General features: G+C 41.3%; 1 protein-coding gene across 1 annotated transcript in view; it reads left to right on the top strand.

Annotated features, from left to right (window-relative positions):
- Nucleotides 1–3,351: 3,351 nt before the first annotated feature.
- Nucleotides 3,352–15,966, top strand: part of SV2C (synaptic vesicle glycoprotein 2C) — a gene marked incomplete at both ends in the record, with an annotated part of 166,343 nt that continues 153,728 nt past the window's right edge. Inside the window, one exon of the mRNA XM_079702511.1 lies at nt 3,352–3,935. Coding sequence (XP_079558637.1) covers nt 3,352–3,935 — 584 coding nt within the window. The remainder of the gene's footprint in view (nt 3,936–15,966) is intronic.

Raw genomic sequence — 15,966 nt, 5'->3', positions numbered from 1 at the left:
ACATCCCTTAGGCCACCCCTGGTGTGCAGGCCACACCTGAGAACTGCTGCTTTAAGACAGGCCTGGCCTTCCAGCATAGATCCCAGGCTGCCATCTTCCTGGTGACCTTTGGAATGAGCCCAGCTTTTTGCATTTTTCCATTTACCAGAAAGAGTAATAGTCATAGATAACTCTCTCCCTGAGTAATCTGCCCACTGGCCAAACATCTTGCATATTTTCCAGGTATAGGTGGTAGAAACTTATTTTCCGGTTTAACATTTTATTTTGGGGCCATTTTCAGATTCACATGAAGTCCTAAGAAATAACACAGAGAGACCCCCTGATCCTGCCCTTCCCTGAGACTTCCTCCAATGGCGACATCTACAAACATCTGGATTTAAACCAAAGTTCTGAATAAGTATTCCTAATTGCCCGTTTTAATGCAAAAGCACTGAAAAATCTGCTTTACTTTAGTGAGACTACAAACTGTAAGACCTAATCTCTTCCATCAAGGATCCAAAAATCAACTGGAGCCTCGATTTTTGGCTGAGGAACCCAGAGTCCCAAAGAGAACTTACATACACACCGGCTTTGTTTTAACCTCAGAGTCAAAAACAGTTTTACAAGGAGTGTTTTTTTCTCTTTTTCAAAACCAAAATGTTTAATTGTAAAATTTTTAAAATGTCTTTTCATTACTCACGTGATTAGATTCCTTAGGGAGTTAGAATTATCCATTTTCTAGTCACAATCATGACTTTCAGAACACCATGCCTGTTTTCTGTCATCGACGTGGCTCCCATACTGGGAAATTTTGGTGGGTGAGAGCCCCTTAAAGCCTGTGATGAGAATATTTGTGCCTGGGAACAAAAGCAGGAAAGCCAAATACAGTCAATTTCTTTACTGTTTATTAGAAAAAAACAATTGAGGAAGCTTTCCATTACTAACCAGCATGCTGTTTGTAGATGGCATGTCACAGGGGTCAGGCTCTGCTTTCACACTCACCAATCTTTCCCTTTAATGGTGTTTTTGCTGCCGTGGTGCCCAGGAAGCAGCTGATGTGCCGTGTCTGATTTAATCGTCCATTTATGAATGGTAGACCAGTTGGCTCTATTTGTTGTGTGAAATCTTTTAATGCTGCCTTTCATTTTTAAAGTAGGAGACATCTCTCCATCGCCAACATCATCTATCATCATCCTCCCTTCTTCTCTCTTTTCCTGCCTCCCCCTTACCTTTCTGAGTGCTCCATCCTCAACCTCGTTTCTCACTGCCTTCCCATCTTACTCTCCATATGGATCCTCCCATCTCTCCCTTCCCCTGCCTCTCAGCTCTCCAAAATGGAAAGAAAAGGGAGAACAAACAGGAACATCATTAAGACATTTGGCAAAAAAGCCTTGTAATCATATGTTTATTTTCATTTCATTTTGTCTTCTTCTAAAACACAGGCCTGAGCAGAGCCATGCTTCCGTTTGCCTACTGGCCATTTGCAGGTATCCAGTGGTAATGATGCCCAATCCATTTACAAACAAACATCTTTTTGTTTTTATTGCTGGGTGTGTCTGTCATGTCTGGAAGAGCAGTTTAAATGTACATTTGTAATAGCCGCTTACCAAGTATTTTACACTGGATGCAAAAGAACAGAGTAGAAATGACCATTATATGAATCAGTATTTGGAATACTGCTACAGCACAAGGCTTGGGGAATTAATGATGGGGGAGAATGATTTTTTTCACCTTCATATCATTTCTGTGCCAGGTGGGCCTGATATTGGCTGACTTGGGCCACCAGAGCAGACAGCTCAGTGGGCAAGTGAAAGCAGTCAGCCTGATTGAGCCAAGACCTAAGGGACTGTCCATGAGAAAGGAAACCAAGTGATGGGTCCTGGGAGGCTGCTGACTCTGGTATCCAAGGCAGCAGCTAACTGCAGTCAGTTAAGGTGGCAGGCAGTGTGTGTGTGTTGGGGGGAGTGGGTGTCTAGAGATGAAGAAGGTAGGGACAAAGCCTGGGGTTCTTACGGGGTGCGTTGGGAAGGGTGTGCCTTCCCTGTCCCTGCTGGCCTGGGGGTGGCTTCTGAAAGGGCACATCCCCACCGGACAAGTCACATGTTCTAATTCAGTGATTATCAAAAATGTCTGTCAAATCATTTGATGAACCCTTCCAATTTCCTACAGATATGACTGCCATACTAGGGGAAAATACTCATTGTCAGTTTTGGGCGCCATGTGAGTCTCTGTTATCATTTACTGGAAGGAGATACAATGAAGGTAGAAAGGAAATGTATTTTATAAATATTTATAGGCATAGCTCAGAGATATTGCTGGTTCAGTTCCAGACCACCATGGTAAAGTGAATATTGCAATAAAGCAAGTCATACAAATTTTTTTGGTTTCCCAGTGCTGTAAAAGTTATGTTTATACTATACTGTAGTTGGTTAAGTGTGCAATAGCATTATATCTAAAAAATAATAGACAATACCTTAATTAGAAAATACTTTATTGCTAAAAAATGCTAAACATCACTTGAGCCTTCAGCAAGTCATAGTAGTAACATCAAAGATCACTGATCACAGATCACATGACAAATAAGGAAAAAGTTTGAAATATTAAAAGAATTTCCAAAATGTGACAGAGAGACAAAGTGAGCAAATATTGTTGCAAAAATGACGCTAATAGATTTGCTTGACTCTCGGCTGCCACAAACCTTCAATGTGTTGAAAATACAGTATCTGCAAAGTGCAATAAAGCAAAGCACAGTAAAATGAGGTGTACCCATATATGATTTGATAGCATTGTATATGGGGATGCTTGCTTAGTTTTTTGTTTGTTTGTTTGTTTTTTCATTGTGAGGAAATGAGGTCAGACAGGATTCTTTTACTATTCTGGGTTTGCCTTTGCAACGTATGTATGTATCTGTGAGCAATATTACTTGTCTCAGTCGGGGTCTGTCTTTCTAGCACTTTTGAAATAAGTTGGATGTACTTATAAAGATGTAAGATATTCTGTTGTATTTTCAGGGGAATGCTTGGGCATTGTATGCAAACTTACCCAGGAGACAGGGTTCCTTAAAAACAATAATAATAATAGTAAAAACCCTAAATACTCCAAGTTCTTATCTCACTTGAGCAGAGAACCAGCAAACTGAGTTCTCAAAAGAAAGGAGAAGTGAATTCTGTGTCTTAGTCTATGGGGCCAGTGAAAAGAGACCAAGAATTAGATGGTGAAAAAGACTTGGAAAAAATTTAAAATATCTTCTGTGGGTTTTCTTCTCTTGCAGTTCCATTTTGAACCCAAAGTGGATGATGCTGTCAGGACTGAACCACTGACCAGAGTCTGTGAAAAATTCCCATCTTCTCATTGGCCATCAGTTGAGGTAAGATGGAAGACTCCTATAAGGATAGGACTTCACTGATGAAGGGTGCCAAGGACATTGCCAGAGAGGTGAAGAAACAGACTGTAAAGAAGGTGAATCAAGCAGTGGACCGGGCCCAGGATGAATACACCCAGAGGTCCTACAGTCGGTTCCAAGACGAGGAAGAGGATGATGACTATTACCCACCGGGAGAAACCTATAATGGGGAGGCCAATGATGATGAAGGCTCCAGTGAAGCAACTGAGGGTCACGATGAAGATGATGAAATCTATGAAGGGGAGTATCAGGGCATCCCCAACATGAACCAAGGGAAAGACAGCATTGTGGCAGTGGGGCAGCCCAAGGGCGATGAGTACAAGGACCGCCGGGAGCTGGAATCAGAGAGGAAAGCTGATGAGGAAGAACTAGCCCAGCAGTATGAGCTGATAATCCAAGAGTGTGGTCACGGCCGCTTCCAGTGGGCCCTTTTCTTTGTCCTGGGCATGGCCCTGATGGCGGATGGCGTGGAGGTGTTTGTCGTGGGCTTTGTTTTGCCCAGCGCTGAGACAGACCTGTGCATACCAGATTCGGGATCCGGATGGCTAGGTGAGTGCATCGTGTTAGAGAGACACGTTCTGAAACTGCTTTATTTGTTGAGGACAGTTAACAAATAGAATAAATACTTTTCATATGGAGCCCTGCATTTTTTCCAACATTTGAAAATTTTTAAACATGCAAAGGAGTCAAAAGAATGGTACAGTGATGCCCATATATATCCACCACCCAGATTCTCTGGTTAAGATTTACTGTATTTTCTTTATCACCTAGCCATCCATCTATCTATCTATCCATCAATCCCACTTTTATTTTTATGCATTTTGAAGTAAGTTAGAGCAATACATTTTAACTTAACACTATTACAAATGTTGCATTAGTTTCTCCTTTATTAACTTTCAAAGCCATTATATGAAACTTATCTGACACTTTTCTAAATACAGAGGTTAATTCTACAAAACTCTGACTAATGTGATTTCAAATTTATCTATAACTTTATGGTTTAAATAATTTCGGGACTCTGACAATTTTTATTTTTTCTATAATCTATGTGTATGTTTGCTTGTTGGTTTTTTTCAGTTACCCTTATTTATAGAATTGTCTCTAGATGACTTTTTCCTTTTCCAAGTTTGTACCTTTTTGCCTACACTGGAAAAACTTCCTTTCCTCATAGGACTTAAAAATCGATTTCGAATCATATTAATATTTAAATTATATGTGTTAAAATAATATGACCTCTCTATAAAATAGCTAGAGAGCAGGTTTGATTTTTATTTTAAAGTTACCGTGCACTCAAGGTTCATATTGTTACACAGCTGTAGTTAACATTCCCACTTGCCTATGGGAGTGAAAATAAGAAGGCCAAGAAACATGCGCACAGCAGACTATCCCCAAAGCTTAAGGTTCATGTCAAACACCTGGTACATTAAGTCATGAGGCCTTTCAAACCCCTTTTGCTCAGCTCACCTCAGAGAACATGTTTATGTGCATATTAAACCTTTATGTGTTTCAGAGTCTGTGAAAGAAAGAAAGAATACTTGGTGTCTCTGTTTCCAAGGGACTTTTTAAAACTAAAGTTTGAAAAACCAAAGCATACAAATCTTTTTGTAGTTTAGTAACTCTATTAAGTAATGTTACAATTATTGATGCTGAGAATTTTTCTGTGGAAAAAAAATTAAATGTCATCTACTTACCTGCTCTATGACAACATAAGAGAGAGAATCATGCATGAGACAAGGATTTACATCCTGTTTCTCTTATATGATCCACTCCTAGCATTTGTCTCTTTTTTATTTTTAAATATTCATTATAAAATTTTATTTTAAAAATATTTTTATTGAAATATAGTTGATTTACAATGTGTTAGTTGCAGGTATATAGCGAAATGATTGTTATACATATATATCTTTTTTAGATTCTTTTCCATTATAGGTTATTACAAAATATTGAGTATAGTTCCCTGTGCTATACATTAGGTCCTTGTTGTATATCTGTTTTATATATAGTCGTGGGTATATTTTCATCCCAAACTCCTAATTTATCCCTTCCCCCCCTTTCTCCTTTGGTGACAATAAGTTTGTTTGCTATGTCTGTGAGTCTGTCTGTGAGTTTCTGTTTTGTAGATAAGTTCATCTGTATTAATTTTTTAGATTCCGCATATAAGTGATATCATGTGATACTTGTCTTTCTCTGTCTGACTTAGGCATTTGTTTCTTTAATTTCATACCTGGAAGAGATGGATCCATAGAAGCCGGGAGGGGTGAAGGGGAGGGAGTGGGGACGTATATTGCATGGCTTTTGCTGGTGGATTCATTTGTGTGTTCAACTATCAAAATGCAAATCATGGTTCAGAGGAGGGTCCTTAGTTATTTGTCAGATTGATCATTTCAGCATATCTGTTTCATACGTAGCACTGCATTTTGTTTTTTGTTTTTTCCTTTGGTGAGCAAGTCTACCCACTGTAAGCCTCGGAGTCAAAATATTTATCACGATTTTGCTAATGGAATATATCAGCAGAATGTTTTAAGAAGACAGATAGTTAGAAATACATCTACACAAATATTCAATACTTGCAGGCTTAAATTTAGAGTAGCAAACTTTTCATGTTATGATCCTAGCATTTATATTGGAAGCATTTCAGAAAAATCTAAGCTGAGCTAGCCCTTTATCTTCTCTGTGCTGAATGGAAGTGCAGTATCACATGTGGGGCTCCTGTCAGTTTGTCCCATAAACTCATAAACCCTGATGGTGCTACACACCCCCAGGTGGCATGCACAAGTGTAGATAATGCTGGGGAACAATAGGAGCGCAGATATTTTCATCTCTTCGTAAATGTTGCCTGCTTTAGTGAATTAAAAATGTGGCCCCAGGAATGTGTGGTTTCACTCCACGTTTTGAGTCCTCCACAGAAGCATTTTAATGGTCTCCTAACTGTGCCTTCCGGACTCGCATTTCAATTAATTTGCCGTTGTAATTTCACTTATAATTGCATTCTAATGGAGTCTTTTTTAGACAAGCATGTAAATTGTTTTGCCATTTTCATTTCATGGGATAATAACTTTGTAATATAATTACCACACTATATGGGATCAAAATGCAAGAGAGGAAGATGCGTGACCCATGTTTGATAGCCTTGGGAGGAGATAAATTTGCAAAATAATTTCTCATTTGCCACTAAACATTGTGTCATTTCCCTCAAGGAAAACTAGGAATGAAGAATGCTAACCAATTTATGTTTTAAGTTTGGGGGAGATAGCTCCTCTCTTTGTGTTTGCTAGAAGATTGACTTCCAGGTAGTCAAGGGCATACCTCGTGTGCGTGTGTCCGTGCATATGGCCTGTGTGCATATGTAACATTGTTAATCAGGCTGGGAAGAGGTTAGAGAAAATATTTAATTAATTATCTAATGAGCTGTCCTTTGGGGGAATAAGTACCATCCCTTTAAGATAATCCATTTTCTGTTGCCAAAGTCTGTTTATTGAGAATTTATTATGTGCAAAGCATAATAAATGTTACCACAGGGGATAATAGGACAAAAAACAAAAACAAAAGAGGGTTTGTGTATCCAGGGAAGTCATAGTTCAGCATGGAGAAATGACAGATGTTTGTACACCGCCAGGACAAGGAAGCAAGTATAAATAACCAGAAGAGAAGTGTAAATAAAGAGACTTCAGGCTGGGAGACCACGTAAGGGGTACAGACCTGACTAAGGCAGTGGAAGGAAGGTATGGATTGGAGAGCTGGTCCAGGGGTAGAGTCAGCAAGGATCTGGTCATTGGTTAGTTTGGAAGGGGGAGTAAGAGGGCAGTTTATGAAAGGAAGGCAATTCATCAAGTTAGGTAATGCAGAGTATAGGTTTTAGCATGAGGGAGAAAGAAGAAAGGTTTAGTTTTAGACTTATCACTTTGAGATTTCGGTGGGGGGAGCAACCAAAGAAGAGCGCCCAATGGGCCACTGCCCATTTGGGCTAAGATGTCGAGCATTTTGAGAGCCATCTCATTTAAGATGAAACTGCCCACGACCTTAACCAGGGAGAGGGAGGTTTCCTGCCAAATACTACTTGTGGGACTGGTGGTGAGGAAAATGTCATCAAGGAGGCTGAAAAGAAGCATCCAGGAGAGAGAGGAGGTCCGGAAGTTGCTGGAAGAAGGAAGGGATGTGCGACTCTTGGGTGCTGCCCAGTCTTGTAGTAAAGATAGAGACAGGCTCCTCAGGCCTGGCATTTTAAGAAGGTTTTGGCTGCTACTAATGGTTCTTCAAACAAACACAGTGTGCCAGGCTAGGAAGATTTTTTAAGGGAAGAGTCTGTGTATCGAGTGAAGTGACAGTACATCCTCCAGATTCCCAGCCCCTGTCACAGGGTCGCACAGGCATCAAGCATTCTCCCCTCACAGTGCTGTGCCTCACAGCTGATGCTGTGTAAGTGAGCCCTCTCTGACCACATCTTAGTTCCTGTCTAAGAGTAGTTGAGCGGGGCAGGTTGGGTTCTATGGAAAGCCCCAGACAGGAAGGATGTGTGGTGGTATCAGCCTCAAGGCATGACCAGGCTCAGCCGCATCCCAGCGCTCGCCCATCAGAGCACAGCAAGCACGTCACTGGCTGCTCTTTCCTTGTGCTCTTCCTTCAGAGGGGGCTGTTTCCTCCTAAGACCCACCTAGTGAAGCAGGGAGCCTAATCATTATTGGTCTACCTGCTTTCTGGATGGGGATCACAAAGCTTAGTAATTTTTAGGAATTAAAACATTATCATGGCCAAGTGTTGACTAGTACAAAATAGATGGAATATAATATATTCTAAACCAAAGCATAGTGGGAACTAAGCCTGAACTAAATGATAACTAAACATCATCTAAGTGTTTCTTCTATCATTTATCAACTATAATGCCTAATTTCCACATGGCCTGGTGATTTTCAGGATGAGTTTTGGTACTGTAGTTGGGACAAAGCCAGATTACTATAGGATTCAAAAGTGAAAGGAGTTAAGCAAAATGGAAATAGCAAGGCCATTTCATTTAATAAGTATTAGTTGAGCACCAACTGTGAACCAGATACCTGACAACGTACATCAGGAGATATTCTGATGAGTATATTGTGATCTGTGTCATCCAGGAACTTTTTTTTCCAGTGGGATAAGTACCTTGTGAAGAGAATGTAAGTACATTATGTTTTTTCCATGACAGAGTTATTGAGCACAATGCTCTAGAATCACAGAGGAATTCCTTTGGGAAGTGGTAAAAAATTACTCTAGGAAGTGATGTTTAAATAGCGTTTTGAGGAATAAATAAGAGTTTACCAGGAAGAAAAGAGGGAGAATGGCATTCCAGGAAGATGTTAAAGTTGTCAAAGGATCTGAACTTTGTAGGGAATTGTGGGGAGTTCGCCATGACAGGCAGATCTTGTTGGGGCAGACAAGGTCAAGTTGTGGGGCAAGTTGTGAAAGACCTTAATACAAATATTTGTTGAATGAATGAATGACAGTCTCTGAGATCATTAACACTTTAAGACCCCATTGAAGATATAGACATATCTAAATTAAAATGTGTTATTTTGAATGGGAATTCATCAGTAATGGAGGAACACAAAAGGGAAAGTCATAGATACAGATGTTGGCAATGCCCTTCTAAATGCTGCTTGGGGTTGGGGTCCCCTAACCAAAGGATTTAACCTGTCTGGTTTGAGGGCTACATGTATTCCTATCGTAGTGAAGGCTGCATTAGGCAGTGTTGGCGTAGAGTTCGTGAAGATATGAATCCTGTAGCTAAGACCTCTTGTTCTAACTCTGTGCTCCAAAGTAACATGAAGATCAAAGTTTAGCTCTCTAGAATTTGCCCATCAGGAATGTGCTTCCCAAAGGATGCCAGTCTTCTTGGCAATTCTGTGGGTTTTTTTTTTTTTTTTTTTTTTTTTACTAACTGGACTTTTTCCATCAGTCTATGGTGAGGTTGACTCTTGGGAGTCTGCTTCTGAGAGATGGATCTCTCCTTGGTGTGCTGACATGTCTGGTTTCTGAACATGTAGAACTGAGGTCCAGACCAGGATTGGGAGGAAGTAGCTATCACCCTGGGAGGCCTACTTGGGTCATCACCTGGGTTTCCCAGAGAAATATCCCATCTGCAGTACGTACTAGTTTTCCTTTAAAACATCTACAATAATGGCTAGATTTGATTGGCATATTGGGCAAAAGCAGAGCTAGACCAAGAACATTTAAAGCATTAAGAAGAGTATATTTGTATGTATGGAATTTTACTTGACCTTTTTTTTCATTTTTGGAAGCTCTTGAAAGTTTTAAAAATATTTCTAAATAATTCTAGAATAAATACAGATTTTTGTGAGTTTATGATATATTTCTGGCCAGGAATGGAGCAGTGATTTTCACTTTACTCAATATTTTGCTATCAATCATTTCAAGTCAGACTCTTTGGCATTCCTGTATCTCCCATTGACAACTGTAGTGTTCATTCAACAAAAATTTATTGAAAAAAGAATTAAAATTAAAGAAGACTCAATAATTTATTGCCATTATATTCCTGGGTCTTATTTCCTTGGGTCTTTTACATCACCTACTATGTGACAAGCACGGTTTTAAACTCTAGAGATACGATAGTAAATAAAACAGAAAAAAAGATCTCTGGTAAGCCTTAAGCATGTCTTTTAACCTCTTTTTATAGTTTTTACTTGGATGGTGTGGAATTCCTTAGAACATACAGAATTCTCTCTCTCTCTCTCTTTAATTTTTATTTACCACTTATAGAAAGGGTAGTTTTCCTTGAAGGCTGGGCTGGATGGATATGACTTGAACTCAAGCCTAATTTCTTTGTCCATCCCTCCATATGGTCCCTTATTCCTTTAGCTATTAACAAAACAAGAACTAGTTTGCTGGGATTTCTAGCTGCTTTATATCTAGATGTCTGTATTTGTGGGGGGGAGAAAAGCTTCACGTTTCTGAGATCCCCTTTTTTAAGTCCCATTGACTGTTGTTTACCACTAGACTGCCAGCGGAGTGTAGTGACTTCCTCCCTGTGTACTTAGCATCTTTCCAGGTGTGTATCACCCCTGCCCAGTGCTGCCAGGGGACCAGCATATCCAAGCTGATAACAAAGAGTGATGCAGAGTTTTTCCTCTTTTAGCTTTATTCTAAGATTTTAATCATTTGGCATCTAGGTGTGCTCTTAAAACCTAGCTTTGTACCCTAAAAGTGTACGCGGCAGGTTTCAGGATCAGCAGCTCTGCAGCCTGCCCAATCCCATTGTTCTCTACGTCTGCCTCTGTATCCTGGAGGGAGGTTTGATCTCTGTTGTGAGTGCGCCCTCTAGCTCTGTTTAGCCTCTTGCTGTCATAGTGATCCTGATTGGAATTAAAAACTTATTACTGACTCATAGAGAACATCCTGTCCACCAAAACTAACAAAATCTTATTTGGATTCATTATTGCCAAATGGGAAAAGAAGACTCAATAATTCCTTGCCATTATACTCCTGGGTCTTATTCCCTTGGGTCTTTCACGTGCTCCTGGGAAAAGAGAGGCTTCTGACATCCAAATGGAGTCGGACTAAGTAACCTGAAAAGATCCCTCCATCCAAGGAGTCTATAGGAGAGGAGTGAACAGAAACTCCATGTTGCATTCCTGAAACTCACCAATAAGTACATTCTGGGACTGTGAAAGCGTGATGGTACATGCCCTCTGTCACCTGGATGGCCCCTGGGGGATTTCCCACAATACAGCTTTGAACCTGAAGGCTGATTCTTGCATCCTGAGTCCCTATATCGCTATGTCCTAGATTATTCCTGGGTGAGGATTCTGATCCACTGGGAGTACTGGTTTTACATATCCTAATTCAGTCTGGCACTCACAGTGAAGGCACTGGAGAACTTGGTGATGTGTCATCGGATTAGGGAATCTGTTAATTGTGGACTTTGATTTAAATAAGGCAGTCAGAATTGTGAATCATCCAATAACTGGATCAAGCCAAATACAAATAATACAGGTTGTAGGTTTGAATTCTAAACACCAAGATGCAACTGCACCTTTTCATGGGAAATCTAATGTCTCAATATTCTCACATAACAAGGGCTTTTATAGGACTTAAGTTTTCTGCAGAATGCTTCAGAGAGTAGGAAACGATTTGATTACATTCGTCTTGAAGCATTAGTCTGATGAATTGCTGATGTAGGTATTCCCAACCCACGTATTTGCAAACTGACATTCTTACCTTACACTTTGAAATTTCTTATTGGTCTTTTAAGGTTGTGAGAGGAAAAGTAAAAGAGGTCCTTGGGTATAGTTCTTACCTTCAATTTCAAAACTAAGGTCTGTAATCAAATACAAAATGATCGGCAAACAATGACTTCTTCCAATTAAAAATTTTAAATGTAAGGAATTTGCTTAAAAATAAAATGTAATGCTCCATAAATTATCTTCACATCTCTCTGTTAAAGATGGTGAAGATGATAAATTTTATGAATATTTTACCACAATGAAAAAAAATGCAGTCTTCTTGTACATATTAGGAATGAACAAATATTTCTCAATATTGGAATATGCTTATTTCTACCATTAAATTTATTTTTTTACTCTCAAGACAGAGTCTGGAAAAAGAGAAGCTGACAGATGAGAAAACTGTTGCAAATCCTAATGAAAGTAATTTCCATAGGCAGCTTAATTTGTGGGGCTGCCATGTACAGTTGTGCAGGTTGTGACCTGCACAAAGACACCAGGCTGGTGATGAAGGGGCTGGAATCCAGCCCTCCTCTACTCACCAAGCCACTCACCCAGGCTGGGGCTGTTTCCACCTCCCTGGAGGAAGGGTTGACGTTCTAATTCTTCTACTCCAAAGAGGTTCCTTTTGTCATTCATCCACCCAGATGAGCACCTTTTCCCAGTCACACAGAGGTGCCTTTTGCGCCTGGAGGCCCTGTTACTTGGGGATCAACATTGGGTAGTAAGGAACCTCAGGAGATACAAAGGAGAAGAGAGATAAGAAAGCATGGTCTTACCCCTCCAAGAACTTAGGGCAGATTCAGAATATTCAAAAGAGTAAAAGAGATCAAGGGGAAAGTATAACTAAAGTGCAAATATAGGGACTTCCCTGGTGGCACAGTGGTTAAGAATTCACCTGCCAATGCAGGGGACATGGGTCTGAGCCCTGGTCTGGGAAAATCCCACATGCCACGGAGCAACTAAGCCCGTGCACCACAACTACTGAGCCTGCGCTCTAGAGCCCACGAGCCACCACTACTGAGCCCACGTGCTGCAAGCACGAAGCCCACGCGCCTAGAGCCCATGCTCTGCAACAAGAGAAGCCACTGCAATGAGAAGCCCGTGCACCATAATGAAGAGTAGACCCACTCGTGGCAACTAGAGAAAACCTGTGTGCAACAACAAAAACCCAACGTAGTCAAAAATAAATAAGTCAATAAGTAAATGAATGAATGAATGAATAAAGAGAGAAGCCACCGCAATGAGAAGCCCACACACTGCAATAAAGAATAGCCCCCGCTCCCCACAACTAGAGAAAGCCCGCGCGCAGCAACAAAGATCCAACGCAGCCAAAAGAATAAATAAATAAATAAATTTATTTTAAAAAATAAAAAATAAAGTGCAAATATAACTCTATAGACGTTCACATAAGCAGTTACAGTTGTTGGATTTTAAGCACACTCAGATTAGTAGGAGGTTTATTTTAGCACATCACGTGTCAAACTGTCAAACTAGCTTAAAATATTGGGAAATGTTGAGAAATGAGGAACTGCCTTTTAATGCCTCAGAACGATAGAGCTGGAGAGAATGGACCAGAATGGACTTAGGGCTATGAAAAATGCTTCCATCAGGGGGCTCCAGTCCCACTCCTAACCAGGGAGCATGTGTGTATTGGTGGCCCAGAGGTTGCTGAGGTTTATTTTTTTGGAAAAAAAACAAACAGGAAACGACATTTACAACTTGCATCAATCATAGGTTTCATTGTCTTAAGGTTCCTATTTCACTCATTCCAAAATCTGACACCAGGAGGTTTCTCTCAAAGGAATGGGGTGGAAACCCCTTCAACAGTGTGGTCGAGTCCCTTCCACCTGGGGCTTGCGTTTGGCTCAGCAGGACTGGGAGGTGCTTGGCTTCTGTAGAGTCACCGGCCTGCCCGCTGTGTTGAGCTGAGAGAGAGAGCATAGCCTCCTCTTTGCATCCTTTGGAGACAGGCTGGTGCTCCAGAGACTCTGGGTGGAGATCTGGGAAGCTCTGAGGCCCAGAGCCCCAGGACACGGGAGCTGGGGGCCGGGGGGATGGGGGTGGGGGGGATTTCCAGATCTCATCTGATCATGATCATAGCTAGGTTTTCCTTCCAACACAAACCTGTGTTTCTGGCATCTCAAGGGCAAGGAGCAGAGCAAAACTTAGGGGGATTTCAGCCCCCAAAGGAGGGTCCTTGCATGGAGGACAGGATGGGGCTCCCTTGGGCGCTGGGGAATCGAGCATGTGACGGACTTCATGCTTTGCCCACTTTGTCTGCCTGTCTCAGGTTTGCATTCACGCAGTCTCCTCTGGTCACTTGGCACCATTGTCCTCAATAACTGACATCAATATAATTACCATTAAAAACAAGAGAGAAGGCTCTGCTTTAGGACATTGGACCCCGCTAGTTATGCCACTGATGAGGGAGTTCTCACCCACATGTAAGAGCCCCCCACCCCGCACTGTGGCCAGGCTGGGGCTTGGTAGAGTGGTCAGCGCCCATCTGTACCATCACGTCGGCCCAGTCACATCGTGGAAAGGGAGGGAAGGAGAACAGCTTCTCTCCTGAGGCCCAGGGAAGCGCTCACAGAGAGCAGGACTGAGCCTCACCACGGGCACTTTTGCAGGGCATCTCCATAGCACCCTCAGTTAGTGCCTGGGAGAGGAGTTCTGTTTAGGTACCTAGCTTAGGCTCAAGCTCGCAGAGGGGAAGTTAAAGGGGCTGCTTAGCATTCAGTGTGCACTTGGTGGATTTAGGAAGATGTGAAAGTTGGAATTGCTCTGCCTCGTGTGAATAAGGTGCTTTGAAGTAAGTGCTGGAGCACAGCTTTCTTCTCAGAGACAAAGATTTGTTGTTGTTTTTTGGAGAACCAGGCATTTGGGGACTATTTCTGTAGCGTTTGAATTACCAAAGATCAATATGCAAAATAAATTATGTTCCCGATAGCTTTTGGTATTTAAAGTTAGGTATTTACAATGTCCAAAGAGAAGAGAAAAAGTAGTTTTAAGTAAAATCATTACCAAGACTGTCTTAGGCCTTGGGAGGGATTTGTGTGAACCAAAGTGAGAATGAAATCTGTGTGCCTCCTTTTCTGCAAAAATGCTGACACCATGTGACATAACGGCACAGTTAATATGAACATAACATGCCCATCAGAGAGAAGAGAGAACCGATGGTGAGAGGTCAAGTTTAAGCTCCCAAGCAAGATTTTAGCATGGGGTCCTTTTACCCTTCCCAACGACTACATAAAACCAAATCTACCCAAGGGAGATCTCCTCCCCTCCTGGGATATGTGGTACCATTGTCAGGAGGGGGAGAGCAGGACATGGGCATATTTGGAAGAGGATTGGGGAGGGTGCTTTCACCTCCGGATTCAAGAATCCAATTTACCTCTGTGGCCTTCTGTTTGAACCTTCCTCCCAGCACTCAGGGATCATCCTTGGCTTCTGTAGGCTCATTCAGGTTGGCGTAGCAAAGATACTTCTACCACACGAAGAAATCTTCTCCTAGGGATTCAAGTGGACCATGAGAACACGTTGTGTTACACTCTCTGTGAAAAGCAAGGCTACTGTCTCTCCAGCCCGATGCTTCCTGACAGTGATTGAACTCATGTGTAAAGAAGATTCCACCTTAAGGTGGAGTCAGCATCTCCCCATTGTTATGTTAAAGAGGGAAATGGATGGACAGGAGGAAGCTGCGTGGTGGTTAGTGACGTCAAAAATTGGAAGGAAGGATGATAAAGAAATTGGATAATAAGAAAAAATAAAACGAGAAAAACCACGTAAAAAGTAAGCCAAAAAAGAAATTTTAAAAAGAAAAAAAATTAAGTTCTGATACATGCTACAGCATGGATGAACCTTGAAAACATGCTAGGTAAATAAGCCAGTCACAAAAGGACAAAAGATTGTGTGATTCCTCTTATATGAATTATCTAGAATCGGCAAATTCATAGAGACAGGAAGTAGATTGGAATTACCAGGTGCTACAAGGAGAGGGGAATGGGGAGATAATGGTTAATGGTTACAGAGTTTCTGTTTGGAGTGATGAAAGAGCTTGGAAATAGGTGGTGGTGATGGCTGCATGGTATAGTGAATGTAATTAATGCCACCGAGGTGTACAGTTAAACATAGTTAAAATGGCAAATTGTATGTTATATACATTTTAACACAATACAAAAAGAGAAAAAAAGAAAACAGGAGGAAGGAAGTCATTTGGAGGTGTGCCCAGTCATCCTCAGAGATAGATGGAGTTCACCCGTCTCCTGTGTTTGAGGAGATGCTGGAACTGGCCGTGAGTCCTATACAGATAAAAATGCAATAACAGAGACTTCCCTGGCGGTCCAGTGGCTAAGACTTCGCCTTCCAATG

The sequence above is a fragment of the Hyperoodon ampullatus genome, assembly GCF_949752795.1.
Source record: "Hyperoodon ampullatus genome assembly, chromosome: 4".
In the NCBI taxonomy this organism is placed as follows: Eukaryota; Metazoa; Chordata; class Mammalia; order Artiodactyla; family Ziphiidae; genus Hyperoodon; species Hyperoodon ampullatus.
Note: the sequence above shows the minus strand (reverse complement) of the source record. Positions and strands in the feature narration are given on the sequence as shown.